This window comes from Acytostelium subglobosum (genome assembly GCF_000787575.1).
Source record: "Acytostelium subglobosum LB1 DNA, scaffold: scaffold12, whole genome shotgun sequence".
Lineage (NCBI taxonomy): Eukaryota > Evosea > Eumycetozoa > Acytosteliales > Acytosteliaceae > Acytostelium > Acytostelium subglobosum.
Genome location: NW_012236521.1, coordinates 863399 through 889228, shown reverse-complemented (window position 1 = coordinate 889228; position 25830 = coordinate 863399). Strand labels below are relative to the sequence as shown.

Below are 25830 nucleotides of genomic sequence, written 5' to 3'. Positions count from 1 at the left end.
CTGAGCACAACAACTACGACCGACTGATCGAGAAGCAGAACGCAACTCATGGCCTCGTCGATTAGACCCACGCCAGCATACAGGACATCAAACATTCGTTGAACAAACGGTTTGATGAGGATATGGACCGATTCCATAGGCAAGCAGTTAACGAGGGCAAAAGGTACCAACAAGAGAAGGAGAGAGTGCAGGTTCAGCATGACCAGACTAATTTATTACGCCAACTTCGCGGATTGCTGACAGAGGAAGAGCAACTAGAGAATGACTCGTCGTCAGAGGGCAATGAACAACGGCAACATGTGTTGGCAATGATCGAAGTAGCCAAGCGGAAATTGGAGGATGCCCAAACAAAGAAGGTGCTGGATGAGACTATCAATGAGCAGATACATGAGCGCGAGATGGATGAGATAGAAACCAACAAACAGAAAGCGATAAAGGAGATGGCAACATTGCATTCTATCGTGTCAGAGCAGCCCAAGCAACCACAACCATCACGACTCAGGAAGCCCATGCCCAGCACCATGCCCAAGGTAAAGTCAGAGCCTATTGACGAGCCGTCTCCTTACAGTACGCCTCCACATCCAACAACATCAACTACGACGACAACAGCATCGACAACGTCAACAGCAGTCAACAACAACAATAACAATAACAACAACAGGAGAGTCTCGATCACATCCTCCAGTCTCAAGGCAACGAAGGCGATACCAGCAGAGTTGACACCCAAGGTCATGGTATCAGTGCAGCACTACTTGGACACAGGATACCCAATCAATAACCTCAACTATGACCTAGGGAAGGACTTGAAGAACGTGCCCTATGAGGAGAGAAATAAACTCAAGAGAGAACTGATATCAGAAGCAGGAACGATGGCGAGACTACAGGCAATGGATTCTCTCAAACCAATCCCAACGTCACTGGCACCTCAAGTGTTGGAGTTTGTCAAGCAATACTACGACAGCGACATCGCCTCACAACAGCTGTACAATGAGTTAAAGAAGGTGTTCAAGGGCCACAGAGAAAGACAGAATTGGACTCTATTTATAATGAAGTCAAAGGCATGAGGAAGGGCAGCGGGCGCAAGGATGGTGGATTGTATGACTATGAGATCGTACAGCTGATGCAGCCGTACGCAAAGGATGGGTTCGAGGGCGTCATCGCGAGTGATCAACTGGATGAGTTGGAACCCAAACAGCGCATGTCGTTCATCATGAACCTGGACAAGAGCAACCAGCCGGGCAGTCATTGGGTTGCCTGCAACATCGATGCCAAGGGCGACAAGTCGATCGAGTACTATGACTCGTTTGGTGATGATCCCAGCACTGACTTCCTAAGGAGGATGAAGGAGTTGGTTAGAGAGATCGACCCAGACGTCTATCTCAAGTTCAAGGTCAACCGAGTGATCGACCAGGCCACCAACACCGACACGTGCGGGTATCATGCCATGCGCTTCCTGTTGAACAGATATCGAGGCGTGCCGTTCAAAGAGGCGACTGGCTACAGTGATGTGAGGAGGGAGGAGAAGAAGGCGAGAGAGATGAAGGAGAGATACAAGAAGTTTGGTTACTTGTGATAATGATCCTTTGGTGTAGGTATCGTGTTGAGAAACACGGAGTGTGATGTTGTGCGCTTCTGATGTGCTCTAGACCAGTAGACTTAAGGGAGAGAGAGGGTGCGGAACGTGCTGCAGAGAAAGAAATAATTATGAGGCACGAATGCCCCTTAATCATAACAACTAATACAACACTATGCCATCTCCACGTCCGGCCGTGGCACAAGGATTGTGGATTTGACAGATGACGGTAAAGCGATACATCTGTTTCCAGTCCTCTATCTCTGTCTTTACGTCCATTATGATGGAAGTAGAGATTATATTACAAACTCTCCGACCGGCTTGAGCATGTTGTTGACAATGGCATTGGGACAGTAGCCCTCGTATCGCAGGTCGCCACACTCCTTGCCCAACTTGGGGTAGTCGAGTGACCTCTTGCCAGTCTTGACAGTCCAGGGCTTGGTCGAGACGAATCCATCAGTGTGCACACGCTTGATGCAGTCAATGTCGTCCTTTATTATCGTTCCAATCATCTTGCGTCCACGAGAGATGATGAATGGCATGATGCGAGCGAATGGCGTGTCGAACATGTTGGTGTCGCATGCTGCCTTGACCATCGCGTTGCTATTGGGTGTTGGATGGATGCGATCAATGGAGTATTCATCTTTGGTCTGGCTCTCGTTGTCGCTCTCCTCGTCCTTGCCAACGAAGAAATGCCTGATGGCTCTCTCTCCTCCATCTGCTTTGATCATCTCCACAGGGCTCTCGATTTCGCTGTGCTCCTTGATCTTGTTGCGCTTGGAGAGAGCACCCCAGAGGCGTTGATAGAGCTCCTTTGATCGAGGGACTCCAGCCTTGATCCAGCTGAGAACCTGATCCATGTACTTGCCGAATAGGATGGAGCCATTGATCCTGCAGCTGCTGTTGTAGATCAATGCATTCGCTTTCTCGTCACACTTGAGGTTGAATGATAGTCCTAGCTCCTTGGCAAAGATGAGGTCGTAGTGAGTGTAGTATTCATTCTTGTTGGTCTTGAATGCGCCGTGCTTGCCGTTGATCGTGGCGCGATAGATACCGAATGGGATAGTCCTCATTGCACTGAGCTCTTTGTCGGTCAGATGCTGGAAGTCACCGCACTTGATTGGGACCATGAAGCCACCGCTCTTCATGATCGCTGCGTACATCTTGCTGATGTCATACTTGTAGAGTGGACCTGTGAACTGCATCGCCATCATCATTGGTCCACATGATGCCTTGAGGATCCACTCGCCCTCGTCCTGCTTGATGGCTTCTGGTTTGACCGTCTTGTTGTACGAGAGGAACAGCTTGATCGCAGCCTTGTTGATGTTCTGTCCTGTTGTGTACATGTTGATGATGCCGTTAGTACCCTCCTTTAGCATGTCGGCGTCGGCCTTGAACGAGTCCAATGTCTCCTCCAGGGTCATGCCTGAGAGGATACGGATGTACTCGCACTTGTCTTGGTACTTGTGCCTCTTCTTGTTGATGAACTGCTCTAGGCTGATGGTCGTGTAATCGCCGTCATCGTAGAGCTGGACCTGTTCGCCTTTGAGATACTTGAATACGATTGGCTTGATGTAGACGTCCCTCTCGTTGTGTCGAGTGTATCTAATGCCCTTGCCTGCATAGGTGCCTTCCTTGTCTAGTTTGTAGTGCGTGTTGGTTAGTATCAGGTTGACCTCTCTGGTTGCCTTGCTGGGCGAGGCGTAGCAGTGATCACCTTTGACGTTGATTCTGATGTTGAGTCTCTCCTCGAGTTCTGCGATTCCCTTGATTGACACCTTTTGTTTGACATCAAGGCCGAGGAACATCTTGAGGCGCGATGGCTTGCCGAAGTGCTCAGTGACCTGCTCGGGATAGGCATCGAGGAGGCAGTAATAGAGACAGTTGTTCCATTCGCCGTCGCAGCCTCCCGCCTTGCCCTTTGCCTGATGTACGTAGATGTAGAACGATTTGAATGTGTCAGGCTCTGGGATTGGCGCGCCATCGTACTCGTGAGGATCAAACATGATGATCGGCTCGCCTACCTTGGTGAACTTGCCTGAGCGATACTGATGGTTGCCGTAGTCGAGCACGGCCTCTATCCTTGCGTTGGCGCCGTATCGTTGGAGCGTGTTGCTGTCTCGCTGAGCGATTCGTTCGATGTCTGCTCTGGTGTAGTTGCCTGTGAGCTTGATCTCGGTCACGCCCGTCTTCTTCAGTCTGCCGCCGATGTCTCTGGTTGATCTACTCATTCTATATATTAACACTTAGATGTTAATTTATATCACTTTGAACCTATTTGTTGGCCATCAACTGCTTGTGGATGTATTTTGGAATCTCATAAACAAATAAATCAAATTAAGCAATTTATCTCTAACAGATATAACATGTCATTATTCAAAGAGTACTATTGGGACGAGAACTCAGAGTTCAGAGAACGTCACAAAGCATACATCAAAGCACTACTACTCATGATATCATAGGAATGTTAAAGATCAGCATCAACAACTCTATCTATTCTATTTGTACCTCATCAATCACTACTGGTTATCATTACATCACTTTTTGAATATATCATCATCTCTCTCTTGTCATGACCTCGACATCATCAACATCCCTTCCATCTCCATTCATTCTCACCGATAAGACAACACCCGCTGATCTTATCAAGCACCTTGAGCTTGAGAAGGATGATCCCGACACCATTACCATCAACACTCAGAAGATCAATGGTTTGACCATTCGCCTCTCATCAGTTGATCAATTGAGATCCTTTGGTCTCACTGCTGGCATCGCAACTGCTTTGTTCAATATCGCACACCCAGCCCAAGCTCGTAAGTACAAACAACATCGGCGCAATGTCTTCATTCAATACTAACATACACACTCAAGCCGGTGCTGCAGGAGGAGGTGGTGGCCAAGCGCGTAAGTAGAAGTGAGAGCGAGTGATGTGTGAGGTCGATACTGACATATCGTTCCATAGCCGAGACAGAGAACGTGTCGTTTTGGGTTGCCCTTCAGACATGTGCCATCGATCCAACATCCATGGTACTCACCCTTCCCAATGGCTTGCATTTCTTGGGAAACCCTTCCAAGAGATCATCACTCTACGTGAGAGAGTGCTACGAGGAGATGAAGAATCTGATCTTTGCCCAGTTTGACCGATACGAAGGAATCGCGACACTACCTGGCTCTGCATCTGCGTCAAGCTCGGCGCCACCACCACCAGATCCAATCTACGGCTCATTTGTCGTGACTGGCACCCCTGGCATTGGAAAGTCATGCTTCCTCTACTATCTGATGCTGGAGATCGCAAAGAAGAAGGCTCCGCTCGTGGTCCACTCCATTCATTCCAACTCTGCACATTCCTTCTATCTCTACACTTTCGATGGGAATGGAACACCAATTGTCAACCGTGGACCAATAGAGCTTGTGATTCCCTACCTCACCAAGAAGTCCACCTACTATTTGGTTGACAGTCTCAAGGTGTCCAATGCCGCTGCCAAGACAATCATTGTGTCTTCCCCCGATCCAGCACTGTACAAGGAGTTCCTGAAGAACGATCGTACCACTCGCATGTTTATGCCCCCCTGGGAGAAGGATGAGCTTGACCATGTCAAACCCCTCTTGTATCCTCAAGTGCCTCAGGTATGTTATTCATTCTAATTACATACCCAAACATGCATCACTGACCAACGATCACAAAGGCAACTCTCGAGGATCTTTGGCTAAAGTGGGGTGGCATTCCACGCTTTGTCTTGGAGAAGGCAGTCAATGCAGCTTTCCAACACTCTCTCGAGAATGGAATCACAACACTTGACCTTGACACATGTGCAAAGAGCGTTGGCGAGGAGGACCCACAAGCACCAGGCAGTCACAAGATCATTCAAATCATCCCGATCGACATCAGTGGCATTCCAAAGTATGGTGCAATGGTTCTTCGTTTCTCATCCAAGTATGTTGCCAGCAAGGTGGCCAACGCAATCGCGGAAAAGAACTTGGAACAAGTCAAGAGTCATCTTTCAGTACCCAGATTCCTTCACTCACCACTTGGAGGGTCATTCCTAGAGGCCGTAGTGCATCGACAGTTGAAGGAACATGGAGGCCAATTCCAGAGAAGAGCCCTCAAGACCAACCTTGTCGACACCATTACATTCCCCAGGCCATCTTCATCAGCGATCATCAAGTCAATCACCGATATTGGTCCAGCTCTGGACAACATATATCTTGTGCCCAGCTTCTCCAACTTTCCAGCCATCGATAGCTTGATCAAGCCCAATCAGCTGTTCCAAGTAACAGTATCAGCAGATCATCCGCCTCTGATGAAAGAACTGACCAGTATTGTTGATCAACTTGGAGCTACAGTGGCAAACGTAGAGCTCTATTTCGTTCTTCCCCAGGACCAATTTTCTTCTTTCAAGGAACAACATTACCTCACAACGTCCAAGACCAAAGATGTCAAACTGACACCCCAGGTCAAGAAGATCACACAATACGCATTGCTCTTTGAGTTGTAACAATAAACCCGTCACCCTCCAACAGTCCCCAGTCCATGCTCCAACCACACTCGGTGTATGTTTGGTGTTGTTTTGGTGAACTCGTGGTGAACAATCGGTGAACAGTGTGTGAACGAATCGGAAGTACGTGCTGGATCAACGTGCTGAGTACTCTCCTGGTAACTCTCTTGGGCGAGCAAACCGTTACAGCGCTAACAGGAGCCGAAAGTAGAATAATAGTAGAATTACAAAAATGACCTTCTTTAATTAGGACTAAATTAATTCTATTTTTTTGAACTTCTAAACTCTATTTCTACTACAATTCTACATTGATTAGACAGATACTCTTTTTCCAACGTGCTCACTGCTATGGCGGTGACAGGTACTGAAAGTAGAATTGTAGTAGAATTTGGAAGAGGACCTTCTTTAATTAGGACTAATGGAATTCTAATATTTTGAACTTAAAGTCTCTATTTCTACTACAATTCTACATTACTTGATACAGATACCTTTTTTGTTAATGTTAAAGTATATAAAACTATAAGGAGAAGAGAATTTGGAAGTCTGAAATGAAGGAGCGCCAGCTCCGTAATGTTGCGAAGCCAGCGGCGATGAGTCATCCACACACCACTTACTGACGCTTGTACAAACAAACTACACTCAGATATGCCATGTGTGACAATTGAGCCAAAGTTTGATGACCAACCTTATGAGTTGGAGTCATATGCTAATGGTGAGACTGGTGTTACATTCAATGGGGCATATAATGGATCGTTGTCCAAAGTGAACTACATACCAGAGGTCAACACAATCTACTTTGAATGCTACATTCAACAATATGATCGAACCAGGTGATATACCTGAAACGATAACAAACATATCATTGAGTGATGACTTTAATCAACCACTTAAGCCTGGATCACTACCACGATCAATCCTCTGGCTTTGGATGGGCCATGCATACAATCACCCATTTGTGCCTGGAATCATCCCAACCTCAACAAAAGAGTTGTGGCTAGGACAAGGTTATGATCAACCGTTCATCTCTGATGCACTACCATCATCTCTGACGATGATGTACACTGGTGGCTACAATCAACCACTTCAATCACACTCACTACCATCATCGCTCAAGACCTTGATTATGGCCTCATTCAACTGCTACATCATTCCAGACACGTTGCCCGCCTCCCTCATCAAACTGAACTTGGGCATGCGCTTTAATCACAGTCTCGAACGGGGCGCGCTACCCTCTGGACTAACGAGTCTGTGGTTGAACAATGGCTTCTCATACATCTCCCCAAACGCACTCCCCGCGTCATTAACAAGACTCAAGCTAAGCCACAACCATTATCAGACTTTGACTCCAGGATTACTACCCGAATCACTTCTCTGGTTGGACATGGGCAACAATTATGATGAACCTTTGGAGATGTCCCTCCCCAATTCATTGCAATCACTCAAACTAAGTCAATATTTCAATCATCCACTTCAACCATCGTTGCTCCCAGACTCACTCACTCACTTGTTCATTGGCGACAAGTTCAAGCGGCCGCTGTTCAGCGAGTTGATACCACGATCACTCACATCACTCAGCTTTGGCAATGACCTTCTGGCGTACTGCGCTCCAGACACATTCTTGCATTGTGCTGGCATCAAGAGATTGATCGTGGAAGCCTTCGACATGCCACAAACACTGTCATTGCTACATAATGATCTGTTTGGTGGACATGTTCAAACTCTTGTTATGAATAAGTATCGCAAATCAACATATCCACGCACTGCCATTGTTCAACGATTCATTGTTGCCAACATAACAAGCATTACACTTGGTCGACGGGATATTGGATTCATTCGATGGATTGATTCCAATCATCTCATCACCATGTCACGTGACTCTGGACTCAAAGTACACATTGTCCACGCATCCAGCCTCGTCAAGCATTGCGACAGTCATCTATTCAAATGAAGAAGGATTCCATCATTATGTAAACTACAAGTAATGATTGAGTGATTGGAATGATTCCAGGCTGTTTGAGTGATTGTGCGAGGGTTTGGTTGTCCATGGTGATGTTACAGTACATTTTAATCCATGAATATTAGTCTGTTGTGTCAGCAGTGCTGATATATGTGTTGTTGGAGTCGCCACCAGTGTTGCCGGTGGAGTCGTTGGCTTCGTCATCGCCAGTTGAGTCGCCAGTAATGGAGTCGCCAGTGATGCCATCTTTGGCTGGCTTGATATAGTTCTGTTTCCTCCAGAAGTTGCGATCACCTTGTTTGTAGGTCTTTTGAATGAGGTTGTAGAAGAAGGTGTAGTAGAACAATAGGTTGTCATACTGTCCGTCGTAGTTGCCACCATTCAAACGCATGTGTAGCTCGCGGTAAAAGTAGTAGATGGCCTCGATCGTGGCCAGATATGCATCGCCATGTTGTTGATAGCGCCAGAACAATGTCTTGTGCTGGTCGATCTTTATGCATCGCAGCTTCTTGACGCGTGGATCGCGCAGTATTCTATTGGCCGTGTGCCATTGGCTGTCGATGAACACGACACGCTTCACATTGGACAGGTCTGATTCGCGAACAAACTCCGAGGTGGCCGATGGGTACAACAGCACCGTCTCATCAACATTATAATCTGGTACCTCTGGGAACTCATGTATCGATACATCATCAAACGCGATCACCTTTGAATGAATAGCCGTGCTCTTTGACAACAACTCAGTTGGATAATGAAGGCTACAAACATGTTTGATTGATCTATGAGTGTTAGTAATGTCGTATCACTTGATCAATCAATCAAAGACATCAACTTACATGTCACACTTGATTGGCAACTTGAGCTTTGGTGCCAGTCCAGGCTCACCAAAGGGTACGTAGCAGTCGTAACAGAAGTACTTTCTCTTCTTCTTACATTGTGGACATATGGCACGATCTAGTTCAGTCAAGTAATCACTTGGTGCAAGCTTTAATGTTGATAACCATGAATCATCAATGAACTCCTTCTTTTGCTCCTGCTCCTGCTCCTGTTCCTCATCATCCAACTTTAACTTATTCAAATCAACTGATTCTGTCTCATCATCTTGATTCTTATTATTATTATTCTTCTTATTCTTCTTGTTCTCCATTATTGACTATATCTGAACGTATATATATTTATGTATCTCTAAACATTCATACAAAATGACAAAGAAGAAACGAACGAAAGTGCCAGCGAAATAAAAGAAAGTTAGTATGAGTGAAGTTGAAGAACAGGGCGAAAGTCGATAAAGTGCTTCATTCATTCAAACATATAAAAATCATATAAAGAGATACAATGTCACAAACAACAGATACTAATAGTAATGTCAATGTTACACAGACATCAACACCATCATCAACATCATCAACCTCAACAGACCCAAATAACAATAATAATGCGACAACAGATGCACCAAAGAAATTACCGATCAATATGATCTTGCTTGGAATGGCTGGTAGTGGCAAGGTATGCATACATACCCTCATTGATTGATTGAATGATGATGGACACTCACTAACTAACCAATACATGTAGACAACACTATTGCAAAGACTTAGAGCACATGTACACGAACATAAGATACCAGCTTATATTATAAATTGTGACCCAGCAGTTGCAAAGCTACCATATACACCAAATATTGATATTAGAGATACAGTGAACTATAAGCAAGTGATGAAACAATATGGACTTGGACCAAATGGTGGAATCGTAACATCACTCAATCTATTCTCGACTCGTTTCGATAAAGTACTAGAGTTGGTCGAGAAGCGTGCACCGACTCTAGATTACATCATAATGGATACACCGGGTCAGATCGAGGTGTTTACCTGGTCGGCCAGTGGTGGTATCATCACCGAGCTCATGGCCTCGTCCTTCCCGACAGTCCTGGTCTACGTGGTGGACACGCCCCGCACGATCGACCCCACGACATTCATGTCCAACATGCTATACGCTTGCTCAATCATGTACAAGACCAAGCTGCCAATGGTTGTCGCGTTCAACAAGATCGATGTGGCCAATCATCGCTTCGCGCAGGAATGGATGAATGACTTTGAGTCGTTCCAGGACGCGCTCACATCCGACCCCTCGTACATGAGCAATCTGACGCGATCGATGAGTCTTGTACTGGAGGAGTTCTACTCAACGTTACAGAGTGTTGGTGTGTCTGCCGTGGATGGCTCGGGAATCGACGAGTTCTTTGACAAGATCAAACTGGCTGCACAAGACTACTTCACCTATTACAAGGCCGACCTTGACCGATCAAAGGAGGAGCGTTCCAAAGAGGAGCAACTCAAGGCCACACAAGAGTGGGACAAGCTGAAGCGTGACCTAGAGGATTCCAAAGGTGTCAAGGTTGTTTATGATCATAAGAGTATGTTTATTGACACTTTGGTTGGCTGCACCACGTACTAACCTTGTGAACATGCGTATCCATCACACAGAGGAAGAGAACATTAGAAAGTTCAAGGCGATGGGAATTGATGATGACGAGGATTATGTCGAAGACGAAGACGAAGACGACGGAGATGATTACGACTATGATGAACTCAAGTACTGAATAAACGACTGATCCATCAGCACTAAGATCGACAAAATCTAGATATTTTGATCAAAGGTTCGAGCGACACCCAATCTTTGATTGATTGTTATTGATTGATTGAATAGGATAGAGATAGAGCTAGAGATAGGATAAATAGGATGGATAATCATCAACTATATATTGGAGTGATGACTGGAACGAGTATGGACGCAGTCGATGCTGTGTTGGTGGACATCAGTACCAACACTACTCAATCGTCACAATCAGGTGATGGACCTAACGAGTTCAAGGTCATAGCAATGCATTCACATCCATACCCAAGTGATTTGAAGGATGCAGTGTTGTCAATATGTCAAGGACAACAAACTACCTTGCGAACACTTGGTGAGATTGATCATAGGTTGGCAATATTGTTTGCTGATGCGGTCAATGCATTGTTGTCAAAGGCCAATGTGAAGCCAAGTGATGTAAAGGCAATAGGTTGTCATGGACAGACTGTATGGCATCAGCCAACAGACACTCAATACCCCTTCACAATGCAGATTGGTGACAATAACATAGTGGCAGAGAGGACTTCGATCAATGTAGTTGGTGACTTTAGACGAAGAGACATGGCCTGTGGAGGACAGGGTGCCCCACTCGTACCCATCTTCCATTCAAGAGTGTTGGCCAATGACAATGAACTTCGAATCGTTGTCAATATAGGTGGAATATCCAATTTCACCGTGCTGCACCCAGGTGAGCCTGTTGTTGGTTATGACACTGGACCTGGTAACATATTGTTGGATGCGTGGATCAATCAATGTACTGGCGAGACCTTTGACAAGGATGGAGTGTTCGCATCACAAGGCACTACCAATCAACAGTTGTTAAGGCAAATGATTGAGTCGACATCATACTTTGGACGATCACCTCCCAAGAGCACTGGCAGAGAGCAGTTCAATCTCGAATGGCTTCATGGACAACTTGACAAGTTCAACCAGCAACATTCAAATACCATTACACTTAGTCCAAACGATGTACAATCAACACTTGTTGATCTAACCGTGGAATCAATAGCAAGTCATGTGGATTTACATGGTGGCTGTGATCGACTGTTGGTATGTGGAGGTGGTGCTCGTAATCAGTTGATCATGGATCGATTGGAAGAGAGAATGCCAAACGCAGTAGTGGAGCCAACATCCAGTGTTGGCGTCGATGGAGACGCAATTGAATGTCTGGCCTTTGCTTATCTAGCATACCTGCATGTCAACCACATGTCTGGCAACGTGCCATCTGTCACTGGCGCAACAAAGTCTACAATCTTGGGTGCCATGTATCCGAAATGGTCGCCATCGCATTAGCAACCTTTAATCCAATTAATTAAACTAATGTACATAATATATCTATAATCATTCGATATGGATCGGATGAAGCTGGGCGTCACGGTTCATGATTGATGTTGTGCTAGGCAGTGGACCACCATTGGGCGAGTCTAGGATGACCACTGTGCCATTGGGAGTTGATTGGAGTCCTCCAGTCTTGTTGTTAGGGGTTGCTGGGGGAGGTGCTGGCGCCACGTGGGCTGGAGTGGCATCATCTGGGGCATTGGTTAGCTGGAGCAGTGGCTCTGTCTTGGCGGTGGTCAAGGGACTGGGAACCTGGGCTGCTGGCGGCAAATGTTCGTCACCGCCGTTAGCAGACAGATTCATTGTACGCTGTCGTTTGTTTTCGTTCTGTATCTTGCAGTAGCATTTCTTGCATCGCTTGCTGTGCGCGTAGAAGTCTGTCGTGGGCAGATCCGGACTGGTTCCCCACCACTCCTGATGCATTGGTTGATTACAAGTGCGATAGCCAACATCACCATCTGGTTGAGTCGTATCCATCTTATCCTTATCCTTCTTCTCTTTCTTCTTCTCTTCCTTCGCCTTCTTTGTTGGTGGCTCTTGTGGTTGAGCACTTGTCGTCGTTGTGGTAGTTATAGTCGTCGTGGATGGTAGCTGGATTGGAGGTGGCAAGCTTTGTGTCGATTGGAATGATTGGGATGATGTTTGAGTGGATTGAGAGGATTGAGATGATTGAGATGATAACTTGCGCTTCTGAGGTGTTGATGATGTTGATGATGTAGATGTTGTTGATGTTGAGGTTGAAAGTTGTGAAAGTGATGGCTGTGATAATGATGATGATTGAGTGATTGCCAAAGGTAGTGACTGACTTCGAGTGAGCACTAGCTGAGATTCTTCCATTGAGATGGGTAGGGCGTAGAAATGAGGATGTTGCAGATTGGACATCTTTAGACTGCTTTCCAGGTTGACCTCCCTATCGCGGAACGTAATCAGATTGTCCATTTGAGTCTTGGATGGGAATGGTATGACCTTGACTCCAACGACAACTTGCAAGTGTAGCAGGTAGTAGTACACCAACATCTGGTCCACACTTTCAATCAGCAGCAGGTTATCTTGGGTGAAGTACTTGTTCAGTGGCTCATTGAGCATATGATGTCTGATGAACTCCCTCACCTTGGCATTCATGTTGGATGAGATTGACTTGGTGTAGTCAGCCAGGCCTTGAATGGCAAACACCTTCTCGATGTGGCGCGTCTGTCGGACACAGAGCTCGACGTGCTCGCGATAGCTTGGCACCAAGAGGTATTCCTTGAACAAGCTGCAATCCATTGTGACATATGATCGGTCCACGGGCGTTGTCTGTGGTTGTTGGTCCTTCTTTGATGCCAGAGGATTGGCCAACACTGCCGACTCATTGATCACTGCACATCGATACATGCCTCTTGATTCATCCCAATGTTCGCTCAACAACTTTGCAAACATTGCCAAGTATCTACATGTCTCCAACAAGTTGTTCGTCTTGATAACATTGAAGCTCTCTGTATTCACCATCTCTTCTATTTTCTTTGTTGTGTTGGATCATATGATTGAGTGAGTGGAATGGTTCCCAGGTTGATTGATTGAATGATTGATTACATACTCTTTCCAGCTCATCAAACTGTGTTGCGCCTTTGTATGCCTCCTTGACACCCTCGACCAGGTAGAAAAGTCCCTTGCGATTGAGGATCTCGTGTGAGACCATGCGTTGCTTCTGACTGAGATACCTGGAATCAAAGATACTGCTCTCGAGGTCGTGCCATGTCTTCCTCTCCATCAGGAACGGATACATCAGCTCACTGCCCAGCGACTCTGAGTAGGTGGGCAGCGTGGGCACGAAGCAATAGTCGCCAGTCTTTAGTTTCCTGATCACGGTGTTGACGCCCATGTCTCGCAGATTCCTCTCGATACACTTGGCCTTGACCTCTCGCGTGTCGATCACCACGGTCACCTTGCTCTGCTCCAATATCGGTCTCGTGTTGTTCTTGGCCACAAACTGCTCATAATCAATGTTGAACCGAAGCAGATGCTTTCCGTACTCCTTGCCCTTGGGTGACTGCGAGAACATCTTGTTCTCACACTTGAGCAGATGTCCCTTCTCCTTTGAGGCCATTGTCGTGAGGTTGTCGGCGTAGGAGTAGTAGGGCACGGGTTGAGCATCAATCATGTCGATGTAGGCAAAGGGCTGGGACACGGCCGCCAGTTCCATGTCTGTGAATATCTTGCCGTCATGAATGGACAGCGCGATCAATGTAGCGTACATTGACGATTGGAAGAATGGCGAGTACAGCTTCTCCTTGGCGTTGGCGGCGGCCCTCATGGAAACCGTCGACTTGCCCGTGTACACACTCAGTTGCATGCTTGAGTCGTTTGAGTTGGAATCTGAGGCCTGATCAGGCTTGGGTACCACAGCCAAAGGTTGCTGTTGCTGCTTCTGTTGATACTCTAGTGAGCCGGGGAAGTGTGACACAACCTCCGTGACAGTGGTGAACTTTGAGTCGGTGGAGTTCTGGCTGAGTGACAGTCCTGTGCTACGCTTGAGACCAAAGCCACTGGTGGCGGATGAGTTGGAGCCAGTGGAGTTGTTGAGACTGAGTGTCGGGCTTCCAATCGACCTCTGTGAACCATTGAGCGACCCAGCGCCTTGTGAACCATTGAAGCTGTTGTCCCACAATGACCCCTGTGAGCTGGCACCCAAAGAGATAGTCGCCGAGTTGTTGAGTGACATTGTTTTGTTCAAAGATGAGTTGCTCCCAAACAAGTTCCTTCCTGTTCCTGATGATGTTCCTCCTCCATTCATACTATTGTTCCTGCTGTGGTTCCTGCTGTTGCCATTACTCCGGTTCATGCTATTATTATTGTTGTTGTTGTTGCTGTTGTAGGTTGATGGTTGAGTTGATTGAAACGCAGGTGGAGAGTGAGGTGGCTCCAGGTCGGAGAGCTGGAGTGGCGCGTCTGAGTTGTCGAGGAATAGTTGATCGTCTGGATAGTTCATGGTCACGCGAGGTAGGATTGGTATGCCACATCTTGGGAACATTTGAATGAGCTTCATGTTGACATCCTCAATGTACTTGAGCTTCTTGAGGAATACGGGATCATTGCTTTCCTTTGTGGTTCCATTCTTGAGCAACAAGTTGAAAGATAATCCACCATTCTGTCTATTGGGGGTCGTGACCGAGTTGGAGGCTTGTGGCAGGTTGAATGATCCTTCGCGGGATAGTTCCAACACATCGTCGTCAGTGTCACAATCGATATCAATGTCCTTTGGTGCCATGTATATTGTGTCACGCTGGACGGGGTCGGGCTGAGTGAGACACTCACCCTCGGACTCAGTGTCCGTGTCCGTCTCGGTGAGTGTCTCTATTGTTGTTGTTGTCGCTGGGAAGGCCATGTACGCGTTGTCCAATGTCTGTCTGATGCGGCGCTGCTCCTCGTCGGGCAGCATGTTATATATGCGTAGTACGTAGTGTCCGATCGGGTCCTCGTGATGCTGATCGAATCGCTTGAAGTCAATGAGTTCGGTGCGCAGAGTGACAATGTCGGCGTTTCTCAAGTAGGGCTTGATCTTGTCAACGTCGTCGCCAACAAAAGGTATATCGTCTCTGAACAAAGACTTGATACAGGTGAGCGTGCGAATGAGCATCTGCGAGTTGAATGTTGAGCCTTTTAGTCGACGCTCATTCTCCTGCTGCGCGATATACATGCTGTGCAGCTTGTAGAACACGCACATGATGAATGGGTTGGACACGGTCTCGATGATATCATTCTCCTTGATGCGATAGTGGTCAAATGTGCGGTCCATCTCCAGCAAGTAGTTGGCGTGGAAGAAGCGGTACTCTGTGCTCTTGTGTGACATGCCATTCAGCAGCTGTTGTATCTCATACTGTGGGTTGACATCGACCACTGTCAACTGGTGGTTGGCCGGTCCATTCAATGGTTTGGCATAAAGTGTTTTAAGACGTAGACGTATTCTCATCCTTTAGTAGTAGCTGTTGTTGTTGTTGTTGTTGTTGTTAATGTCTCTGTTGTTGTATTGTTGTTGGAAGTGTTGGTGTATGTTCATCACTTGTCTTGTGTTTGACACTTATATATCTTGTCTTGTGTTGATGTTGTTGTCAATCACAAACACACTTCACACCACTAATACTTATTACTTCATCAAGATGTATAACAATGAATGAGTGAGTGTATGAATGAATGAATGAATGTAGAGATCCAACCAAGAGATGTATGTGTGTGTAGTGTCATGTGAACAGTGTGGTTAGTGGGAATGAAAGGGGTTGTCTGCGGTACGTTACAATCATGTGTGTTGGATATTTAAATATTGGTTGCCTAAACTGGAGTTCATTTCCATTTTATTTTGAATGATAGGGGGTGGAGGGTGTTGTGATGGCGCCCAATCGTTCACAGCGAAACAAAAAGAGTAATCAATTAATAAAGGGTGTATTGGTGATTGTGATTGACTGCTAAGGTTGGATAGGTCTTCGTCAATCATTCAACACCGCGCGCGAATTTTGATTCCATTCATCTCATAATACATACCTCTACATCTTTCCTTCATTCATTCATTATCACACACAGATCTAAAAGTTCCCTTTATAAGTAACTTTTACATCTTTATCACTTATTATTGTTTAGATTCAGAGATCATTATCACATCGACAACCTATCACACACGCACACACCACACGCATCACAAGACAACAAGCACACACTCACACACAAGACAAACACACATTCAGCAGACAGACCAGACACACATCTGAATCTTACATAAATGGAAGTCGGAGTTGATGCAATGATGGATAAGACAACAATAACAATGGGACACCACTCACATCTGAATGGTCACCTGTCTTCATCCGCATCCACTTTGACATCCAACATCAACAGCAACAACAACATCACAACAGCAGCAGCTGACAAGTCTACATCAACAAGCAGCATGTTGTCAACAAGTCTACAACAACACAAGTCACAGACACAGACAAAGACTCAGACACAGACAGACAATATCACAACAAGAACAACAACAAGAACAAACAATAATAGTAATATTAGTAGTAAGAGACAACAATTATTACAGGCACAGATGGATCAGGTATTGAGCTTGGACGAGTTGGATAGCTTTAGTATTGGATCATACTCTTCGTCGTCATCGGCACCAAATCTTAGATTGTCAGAGTTGAATTCATCGGCCACATCTACAGACTCGTCGGCATCAGGATCTTCATTCTTGTTTGCCTCGTTGCCATCGTCGTCGTCTTCTAGTCAAGGACCAATGCACACGCCTGTACACTCATCCTCCGCTTCATTCTCCAATATTGATAGGAGAGCATCATTGGATGACAAAAACACTTTATCATCATCATTGTCACAATCACAGTCACAGGCATTGCAAGGTAGTCCATCAAAGCTTGCAAGAACATTGAGTTCAATGTCCTTGTACTATAAGAATACAAGACCAATAGCATTGAGCAAGAGTGGTGCACAGACAACGTCATTCCTGGACATGTCCACCTTGATGCTGCAGCATCAGCAACAGCCTCAATCACCTCCAATCAATGCCAACATCCCACTCAAGAATACAGCGAGTGATGGTGCTGGCCAGGGTGGATTCGAACTGTACTCGCCACACTTTATGAACAAGCGTCCATCAAATATCATCGACTTCCCCGCCAACACACCCCTGTTCAAGAGTCAGCAGCAGTCACAGTTCAGCACGCCCACCACCAACTCTACCATGGGCTACCAGCACAATGATGATGGCAGGGCGACACCCGAGGAGGAGAGGAACGAGCTGTTCCAATTCTACGAAGCGATCAAGAAGGATCCCGATGGAGTGATACACGTCGAGGACATTAGAAGCATATTAGTCAATGGCTTTGGACCGTCCGAGGCCGAGGGTATCATCGCCACGCTGCCATTCATCAACAACACCATCCCGAACCGGGAGTTTATGAGAATGGTGGAGGACTTCCAGCGAGTGGCAAGTGTAGACACATCGATGCAGGATGAAGATGTCTTCCTGGATCATCCAATCAACAGTTTGCTCGACTTTAACACTGATCCTGAGGAGGATGGCGCCAACCTACCCATCATGTCTTCGTCAATGTCCAAGTCCTCCACGAGCACAATCGGCTCGCTCTCAACCAGGAGCTCGGGTCTTGTCTCATCCAACCCAAGCCTGCGACGCTTTGACATGTCCGTCCCACCATTCTACGGCGAGTTGGAGGATGTTGGATCGAACGGTGAGCTCACCTCAACCGATTACATGACTCAGATCGACAGTCTGAAGCAACAGTTGAGTGCCAGAGACAACAACACGGAGAAGGTTAGGGGTCTCGAAGCCAACCTACAAGAGACCGCACAGGACTTGGAGCATTACAAGGAGGAGAACAGCAAGCTGCGCAAGGAGAAGGAGAAAGAGAGCCAAACACTCAAGTCAATCGAGAAGAGGCACAAGGAGCTCAACGACGAGTATGAGCGATGTAAGAAAAGAGAGAACGACAAAGTCGATGAGATTGAAGAGTTAAAGCGCACAATACAAAGGAGTATGTATCAGTTCAATCATTCAATCAATCAAATGATCACTAACCAATCAAACAGAGAAGGGAGAGTTGAAGAAGTTAAAGTCTTTGAATTCAACAATGCTGAACAATGAGGAAGAGTTGAAGAGGGTGCAGGACGAGAAGGATAGTGAGATCAAGAGACTAAAGTCAAGGATATCAAGACTGTCAACAGAGGAGGACGAGATGAAGAAGTGTATTTTGGAACAAGAGCAACAATATCAGCTGTTGGAACAACAACATGCAAAGATGTTACAAAGGCAACAGATTGCATTTGATGAGAATATCAATTGGCAACGACAACAACAACAACAATTGCAACAACAACAACAACCGGCACCAGATGTCGCACAAGTTCAGAATCAGATCACTGAGCTGCGAGCAAAGATTGATTCACTGGAGATTGAGCGATCGGATATTAGCGAACATAATCGAAAGCTGCAGGCCAGCCTGGAGAACTCACAGAGGAACCAAGTGTCCATCGACACATTCACATCCAAGTACAATGCTTTGAAGTCTCACTTGGCGGGCAGCAACATGGCGGTCGTCGAGCAGCTCAACCACTCGCACCATTTGGCCCATCAGATGATCCAGTGCATCGATCAGCTGTCCCAATCATTCACACAGAGTCCAGACTGTCTGCTGGACCATCAGATACTCGAGCTCAAGTTCAGTATCGCACAACTGCCTCAACTGCCCGAGGAGCCAGAGACTGAGCAACAGAAGCAGACGATACAGTACAAGGACGCAACATCAAGGCTTGGCAACACAATGAAAGAGTTGAATGAGAGATGGATCAAGCTGCATGGAGACGTGGCTGATTGGAGGAAGGGTAGTCAGTCCGAGGTCGAGGTTCACAAGAATGAAGTGGAGGATTCGCGTAAAGTTATCAAACAAATATTGGCAAAGCAACAACAACAACATGAGCAACAGAAACAACAACAACATAATCAACAACAACAAATCAACTTGCAACAACAACAACAACAAATACTTCAGGCCAGAGTTATGTTTGCTCAGAAGACCAAAGATGACAGCTCATTAGTTGGCCAGGCCAAGTTCTTCTTCTCCCTCCTCGGCCTAGTCATGTTCTCATACATCCTGCTCTCACTCTTCCTTGCCAACTTTATGACAGAGACCACCTTTATGAGACCAAGTTAGTTGGAGTGGACACAATCATTCAATCATTTGATCAATCATTCAATTAAACAAATACACGCATTGGTCAATCCACCAATGTATTGTATTAAATATTTATAACTTTTAGGTTGTGTCTAGTATCTATCTTCGCTGGCGATCACTGATATGGCTGTGATTGATTGCTGGAAAGTGCGCCACAGTGTAGCTAGCTTGATCAATTCTAAATGCAGCTATTCTTCCATTGAGCATATGTGAGAATATTGCTGGATGAGGATGCTCTCGGACAAAGGGCAAGGTTGAAGGTTGTACCAAGCCATATGCACCAAGATGTATCCAAAGTGTGTTTGTATTTGAATCATACTCTAATACAACATCATGTCCATTTTGAATGGTAGTAGTTGTACTATCCAATAATTCCAAACATACTATCTTATTTGAATCGTAACCATAATGATGTATAATTCCACTATTTAAATGTTCACCAACTACATCCTCATCCTTTCTACTATAACAACATAAGTCAATATTTAATATTTTATCAAGAGTATTTAGGTTTCCTAATTATTATTATCAATGGTTAATAATTTAATTGTTTGATTGAGTCATATGAATAATTACCATTCTGAACAAATATTTCCTTTTAATGAATCAAATCCTATTTGTGGACATGTATGAACAAAAGGTGATGGATTCATAATTTGAGATAATAATAACTATTATCTATTTTCATAACCTATAGGTGAACTAAATAATATAAAATATAATTTATCGTCTCCTTTGAGCCATCAAGTTTGGTTTGTCCAGATGGACATCTATTGCCAAAGATGTCAAAGTTTGAATGACAAAGCTCATCAAAAAGAATCAAAATTCTCAAATAATTCTGGTGGTTTTGGATGAAATTCCAACAAAGAATCAAAGAATGATCACTGATAACTACGATGGAAATTCCATTCAAATACACATAGATCACTATGGCATAAATAGATCCTGGAAACCAACAATGGAAAGTATCAATCAAACAATCAATAACAATTATATTTAATAATAATAATATTAATTTATTATTAATCCAAACTATTAATATCAATTAGTCAATCGATCAATCAATCATTCAAACAATCAATATAATATAATAATGGCAACAGCTATTGGAATTGACCTTGGAACAACATATTCATGTGTTGGTGTGTGGCAGAATGATAGAGTGGAGATTATTGCCAATGATCAAGGAAACAAGACAACACCAAGTTATGTGGCATTCAATGATGTCGAGAGACTGATTGGTGACTCGGCCAAGAATCAGGTGGCCCTGAACCCTACCAACACAGTATTCGATGCCAAGCGTATTGTTGGGCGCAACTTTAGTGATCCAGTCGTGCAGGCCGATATGAAGCATTGGCCATTCAAGGTGATCGCCTCGGACAATGACCGTCCAGTGATCCAGGTGGACTTCAAGGGTGAGACCAAGACATTCAAGCCCGAGGAGATATCGTCCATGGTGTTGATCAAGATGAAGGAGACCGCCGAGAGCTACCTGGGCAAGAGCGTGTCCAATGCCGTGATAACCGTGCCAGCCTACTTCAACGACGCCCAGCGCCAGGCAACCCGCGACTCTGGTATGATCGCCGGTCTCAATGTCCAACGTATAATCAATGAGCCAACCGCAGCCGCCATCGCCTACGGACTGGAGAAGTGCAAGGGAATGGGCGAGAGAAATATCCTGATCTTTGATCTGGGCGGTGGCACGTTTGATGTGTCCCTGCTGACGATTGAGGATGGTGTGTTTGAGGTCAGGGCCACCGCGGGAGACACTCACTTGGGTGGCGAGGACTTTGACAACCGCATGGTTGTGCACTTTGTCGAGGAGTTCAAGAGGAAGCACAAGAAGGACTTGATGACCAACCAGCGAGCGCTCAGACGTCTGCGCACAGCATGTGAGCGCGCCAAGAGGACCTTGTCATCCAGCACCAACGCCAGCATTGAGATTGACGCCCTGATCGATGGTCTCGACTTCTACACTTCCCTGTCCAGGGCCAGATTCGAGGAGCTCAATGCCGACCTGTTCAGGAACTGTTTGGACCCAGTGGAGCGCGTGCTCAAGGACGCCAAGATGGACAAGAAGTCGGTGAATGAGATTGTCTTGGTGGGCGGTTCGACCAGGATACCCAAGGTGCAGCACTTGTTGCAAGAGTACTTCAATGGCAAGGAGCTGAACAAGTCCATCAACCCTGATGAGGCCGTGGCCTACGGCGCAGCCATCCAGGCGGCGATCATCAACAACACTGGCAATGCTGAGGTCAAGGGCTGCATCCTGTTAGACATCACGCCACTGACTGTCGGTCTGGAGACTGCGGGCGGTGTCATGACACCGCTGATCCCACGTGGTACCACCATGCCATGCAAGCGATCGCAGACCTTCTCGACTTACCAAGACAACCAGACCAGTGTGCTGATCAGAGTGTTTGAGGGTGAGCGTGCCATGACCGCCAACAACAATCCATTGGGCAAGTTTGAGCTGTCTGGCATTGCACCATGTCCGCGTGGCGTGCCCCAGATCGAGGTGACCTATGACATCAGTGTCGATGGTATACTGAATGTGACCGCGGTCGACAAGGCCAACCAGCGCGTGAAGGGATCGATCACCATCACCAATGATAGCAACAGACTGACACCAGAGGAGATCCAACGATTGGTTGCCGAGGCCAATGAGTTCAAGCAGCAGGACCAGGAGCAGAGGGAGCGCATTGAGGCCAAGAACAAGCTGGAGAACTATGCATACTCTGTGAAGCAATCGATTCGAGACGACAAGGTCAGTGAGAAGCTATCATCCGATGATCAGGGCGCACTGCAACAGGCCGTTGACAAGTCGCTCAAGTGGTTGGAGGGCAATCACACTGCTACCAAAGATGAGTTTGAGTACCAACAGAAGGAGTTGGAGTCAATCGTCAATCCAATCATGACCAAGATGTATCAAGAGCATGGCGCTGGCAATGGCAATGGCAATGGTACTAGTAATGGCAATGGACATCAACAACAAAAGTCATCAAACGTTGATGAGTTGGATTGAGGGCGAACACGATCAAAAATAGAGTTTTTTTGGTCAATGGACGAAATGAGGGAAATAAACCAAACAACTACGTATCATTTCTAAGTACACTACCAGCCATTGGATGTTTATCGATCATACTATCACCTAACCTTTTGGTATGGTCTTATTCCAATCAAGTTAAAAAACCATTCACCAAACTATCACAACAACTACAATATCTACAAATACAATAACTTGTAACAAACAAATAAATGAATACCAACCAACCAATGCAACAACAACAACAAGGGTATGGCCATCCACAACAACAAGTTTATGCCCAACCACCTCCACAAGGTTATGGATATCCTCCACAACAACACCCACAACAACATGGATATGCCTATCCACCACAACAACACTCTCAACCCCAACAACCGGCCCTAGTACAATTAGTAACAAGAGAATGTTACTTCTGTGATGGAAAGGGTGAGAAGGCATGCTTCCACTGTAGTGGATCAGGTCGTGCAAAGTTCACTGTATGTATTATTAATGAAACATGATCATACAAATAATTTCTAATCAATCAATCAAACATAGAATCACAAATGTGGCATCTGTAGAGGATCTGGAAAAGATGAATGTTTCCATTGCAAGGGTACTGGTATGCAGACTTATGATCCAAATGCAAAGTGTTGTACTATTCTGTAGATGTCAAGTAACATCATCATCATCATCTTAATTGTTATTATTAATAAAAAAATTGATTGGTTGGGTGTAAAGACATCAACCGTCACTTTATTTTGATAATCCAAAGGGGCAACCTTTCCAACAACTATTTATTTATGAATTAACTTGTATCATTGTAATCAATTAATATATATATTAATTACATCACTTCATTTACAACAACTACTATTATTATTATTATTAATAAATAACCAACAAAAACATGAAGAAAAAGAATTTGATATACTACCACCTTTGGATGTAGTGTATCCCGTCATCAACTGGGGCCAGGTTAAGTTAATGTTGATGTTCTTGTTGTTCTTGATACTTATAACTTATATAATCTATAAATGGCAAACTAAAACTACATCAAAGGTAACAAGAAAATGTTTCTTTTGTAATGGATTTGGACAGAATCTATGCTATCATTGTTCAGGATCATTTCGATCAAAGTCCAGGGTAAGTTTTTGATTCATAGATAGATTGATTGATTGAACGAATTAACTAACTTAATAAAAAAAAAGATACAACATAAATGTGAAATATGCAATGGTCTTGGAAAGAAAGAATGTTTCCATTGCCAAGGAACTGGTATTGGACAAGTAATGACCTAAATAAAAATGTTTGGAACTGGGTCTCTGGATGTGATGGTCATAATCAATCAAATTGATTAGTGCCAGTCAACCAAATATAGTATTTATTTAGTATCATTAATTGTGATCTCGTGACTGTTAACTACGGAACGATGGTGAAACTATCTCAAAGTCAAGCCTTGGCGAAATTGTGTTGTTATTGTTAACAAAGTCAACTGCAAGATGTCCAGCAACGATATCCCCATGGTATACTTTTTCTGAGCCAGCGGTGTATTTAAAGGGCACCGACACATACCCTCGGGTTATGTGATCCAATCGAACTATTGGAAGGTGTGGCGGATAAAACTGTCTGGCAAGGGTGAATGGAAATTGGTCCTCTTCATCGCCACGGGGAACGTACCACTTTGGCTCCTTGGTTACAGATGTTTGTTTGTCTTGCCATTGTCCATTGTCATCAAAGACCACAAATGTTGTGATCCAGCCAGAAATAGCACCGGATTCGAGGAATCGGTCATCAACAATGCTTCGCCACCATTCAATGTCAGGTTGGCGCAATGCCGTATCGATTAGTTTGTCCAGAACAGGAAAGAGGTATATGCACCAGATAGACATTTTTTGATCTCCAACATCAAATTGGAGAAGTCTATCCGCTAATTTTCTGATACTTTGCCAATCTTCCACCGTTCCAAGAAGAGTGACTTTTGGTAGTCCACAGTTCGTCCAAATCCATTCATAGTCATGGATCGTATGTGCCGCTGAAGCAAATACCATGGAACCAACCATCCGGTCCTTGTTTGTGGTAGTTGTGAAGTTTGGCATAAACCAGTCGGCAAAAGACTTATCATGAATGCGTTCGATGATTAGGGTGACCAAACGTTTTGCAAAGTCATAAGGATCGTCATTCTCCACAATGATGAGCGTCGTGTGTAAATGCTCACCAATGGCAAGCCCCGGCCACAAGTTGGAGACCTTCTCCTTATTGGCCAAAAGGTATCTCGATAGCTGAGTGGTTATGGATATCCACACGTCCTCTGGTCGCATCATGAAATGGTGATGGTTTGAGTAGGCCATGATGGCGCTGCTGACAAATGAGTGTCGTCCAAAATAGATGCTTTTTGGGTTCACAAGGGTCCCTCCTGGGAGTTGAATGAAGCCGTCAGCGGAAGAAGAATAGGTGCTGTTGTGGCAATCCCCTGCCTTGCTGACTGGACAGTACATCTTTGCAAAATGATTACCTCGGAGAATCGACTGCATATTGTTTGGTAAAGGTCGTTGTTGAACAGTGTTATCGACTATAAATGTGAATCCAGTATTGGTATGTTTAGTTGATGACTCGTCATTAGAGGTGGGTAGTTGCGTTGTGTATCGATTATAAACACAAACAGGGAGACCAAGTAGAAGAGATACACCAACTGAAATTACAACTATAACCAAAGAAACTCTATTGTTTATGCAATTCATTCCCTTAACTTATTCATTTATTATATTTTATATATATAAATATATATACGATATGTATTTATGTGTATAATAATTAAATGAAAATCATGATCATGATAATAATAACTCCGATCCATAATGATGACACCCCTGTTTTGGTCAAAGTCGTGGGAAAAAACATGGGTCCTCTTTGAATCAAACAATATCTAATCGGTGTGGGGTGGGGGTTGTTTTTGGCGTAGTACAGCCTTTTTTGATCGGGGTACAGTGATCAATCAATCATAACAGTGGCATTAAGTGATTGGGTGGTTTCATCAATGACTGATTGGGTTGGAGCCATCACCTAATACTACTACTTGA

General features: G+C 45.1%; 14 protein-coding genes across 14 annotated transcripts; 10 read left to right on the top strand and 4 right to left on the bottom strand.

The window, feature by feature from the left end:
- Positions 1 to 122: 122 nt before the first annotated feature.
- SAMD00019534_066540 (hypothetical protein) lies at positions 123 to 1064 on the top strand (the record flags this gene model as incomplete). The annotated part of the gene is made up of 1 exon (XM_012898474.1): positions 123 to 1064. One exon carries the CDS (start codon positions 123 to 125, stop codon positions 1062 to 1064), a length of 942 nt encoding a protein of 313 aa, XP_012753928.1.
- Positions 1065 to 1120: 56 nt separating this feature from the next.
- SAMD00019534_066530 (hypothetical protein) lies at positions 1121 to 1573 on the top strand (the record flags this gene model as incomplete). Its single annotated transcript, XM_012898473.1, has 1 exon — positions 1121 to 1573. One exon carries the CDS (start codon positions 1121 to 1123, stop codon positions 1571 to 1573), a length of 453 nt encoding a protein of 150 aa, XP_012753927.1.
- Positions 1574 to 1869: 296 nt separating this feature from the next.
- On the bottom strand, positions 1870 to 3804 carry SAMD00019534_066520 (hypothetical protein; the record flags this gene model as incomplete). The annotated part of the gene is made up of 1 exon (XM_012898472.1): positions 1870 to 3804. The coding sequence occupies one exon, from the start codon at positions 3802 to 3804 to the stop codon at positions 1870 to 1872; it is 1935 nt and encodes a 644-aa protein (XP_012753926.1).
- Positions 3805 to 4145: 341 nt separating this feature from the next.
- Positions 4146 to 6069, top strand: SAMD00019534_066510 (hypothetical protein; the record flags this gene model as incomplete). The annotated part of the gene is made up of 4 exons (XM_012898471.1): positions 4146 to 4386; positions 4445 to 4477; positions 4536 to 5200; positions 5260 to 6069. 4 exons carry the CDS (start codon positions 4146 to 4148, stop codon positions 6067 to 6069), a joined length of 1749 nt encoding a protein of 582 aa, XP_012753925.1.
- Positions 6070 to 7075: 1006 nt separating this feature from the next.
- On the top strand, positions 7076 to 7987 carry SAMD00019534_066500 (hypothetical protein; the record flags this gene model as incomplete). The annotated part of the gene is made up of 1 exon (XM_012898470.1): positions 7076 to 7987. A coding segment is annotated over one exon (912 nt), but the record flags the coding sequence as incomplete, so codon positions are not given.
- A 160-nt stretch (positions 7988 to 8147) lies between these two features.
- On the bottom strand, positions 8148 to 9173 carry SAMD00019534_066490 (hypothetical protein; the record flags this gene model as incomplete). The annotated part of the gene is made up of 2 exons (XM_012898469.1): positions 8148 to 8784; positions 8863 to 9173. The coding sequence occupies 2 exons, from the start codon at positions 9171 to 9173 to the stop codon at positions 8148 to 8150; spliced, it is 948 nt and encodes a 315-aa protein (XP_012753923.1).
- Positions 9174 to 9361: 188 nt separating this feature from the next.
- Positions 9362 to 10628, top strand: SAMD00019534_066480 (hypothetical protein; the record flags this gene model as incomplete). The annotated part of the gene is made up of 3 exons (XM_012898468.1): positions 9362 to 9532; positions 9602 to 10442; positions 10513 to 10628. The coding sequence occupies 3 exons, from the start codon at positions 9362 to 9364 to the stop codon at positions 10626 to 10628; spliced, it is 1128 nt and encodes a 375-aa protein (XP_012753922.1).
- A 170-nt stretch (positions 10629 to 10798) lies between these two features.
- On the top strand, positions 10799 to 11953 carry SAMD00019534_066470 (hypothetical protein; the record flags this gene model as incomplete). Its single annotated transcript, XM_012898467.1, has 1 exon — positions 10799 to 11953. The coding sequence occupies one exon, from the start codon at positions 10799 to 10801 to the stop codon at positions 11951 to 11953; it is 1155 nt and encodes a 384-aa protein (XP_012753921.1).
- Positions 11954 to 12001: 48 nt separating this feature from the next.
- On the bottom strand, positions 12002 to 15947 carry SAMD00019534_066460 (hypothetical protein; the record flags this gene model as incomplete). The annotated part of the gene is made up of 2 exons (XM_012898466.1): positions 12002 to 13498; positions 13575 to 15947. 2 exons carry the CDS (start codon positions 15945 to 15947, stop codon positions 12002 to 12004), a joined length of 3870 nt encoding a protein of 1289 aa, XP_012753920.1.
- A 589-nt stretch (positions 15948 to 16536) lies between these two features.
- SAMD00019534_066450 (hypothetical protein) lies at positions 16537 to 16734 on the top strand (the record flags this gene model as incomplete). Its single annotated transcript, XM_012898465.1, has 1 exon — positions 16537 to 16734. A coding segment is annotated over one exon (198 nt), but the record flags the coding sequence as incomplete, so codon positions are not given.
- A 14-nt stretch (positions 16735 to 16748) lies between these two features.
- On the top strand, positions 16749 to 19701 carry SAMD00019534_066440 (hypothetical protein; the record flags this gene model as incomplete). The annotated part of the gene is made up of 2 exons (XM_012898464.1): positions 16749 to 18525; positions 18581 to 19701. The coding sequence occupies 2 exons, from the start codon at positions 16749 to 16751 to the stop codon at positions 19699 to 19701; spliced, it is 2898 nt and encodes a 965-aa protein (XP_012753918.1).
- A 1114-nt stretch (positions 19702 to 20815) lies between these two features.
- On the top strand, positions 20816 to 22747 carry SAMD00019534_066430 (hypothetical protein; the record flags this gene model as incomplete). The annotated part of the gene is made up of 1 exon (XM_012898463.1): positions 20816 to 22747. One exon carries the CDS (start codon positions 20816 to 20818, stop codon positions 22745 to 22747), a length of 1932 nt encoding a protein of 643 aa, XP_012753917.1.
- A 251-nt stretch (positions 22748 to 22998) lies between these two features.
- SAMD00019534_066420 (hypothetical protein) lies at positions 22999 to 23419 on the top strand (the record flags this gene model as incomplete). The annotated part of the gene is made up of 2 exons (XM_012898462.1): positions 22999 to 23247; positions 23309 to 23419. The coding sequence occupies 2 exons, from the start codon at positions 22999 to 23001 to the stop codon at positions 23417 to 23419; spliced, it is 360 nt and encodes a 119-aa protein (XP_012753916.1).
- Positions 23420 to 24204: 785 nt separating this feature from the next.
- On the bottom strand, positions 24205 to 25137 carry SAMD00019534_066410 (hypothetical protein; the record flags this gene model as incomplete). Its single annotated transcript, XM_012898461.1, has 1 exon — positions 24205 to 25137. A coding segment is annotated over one exon (933 nt), but the record flags the coding sequence as incomplete, so codon positions are not given.
- Between the last annotated feature and the right edge of the window lie 693 nt (positions 25138 to 25830).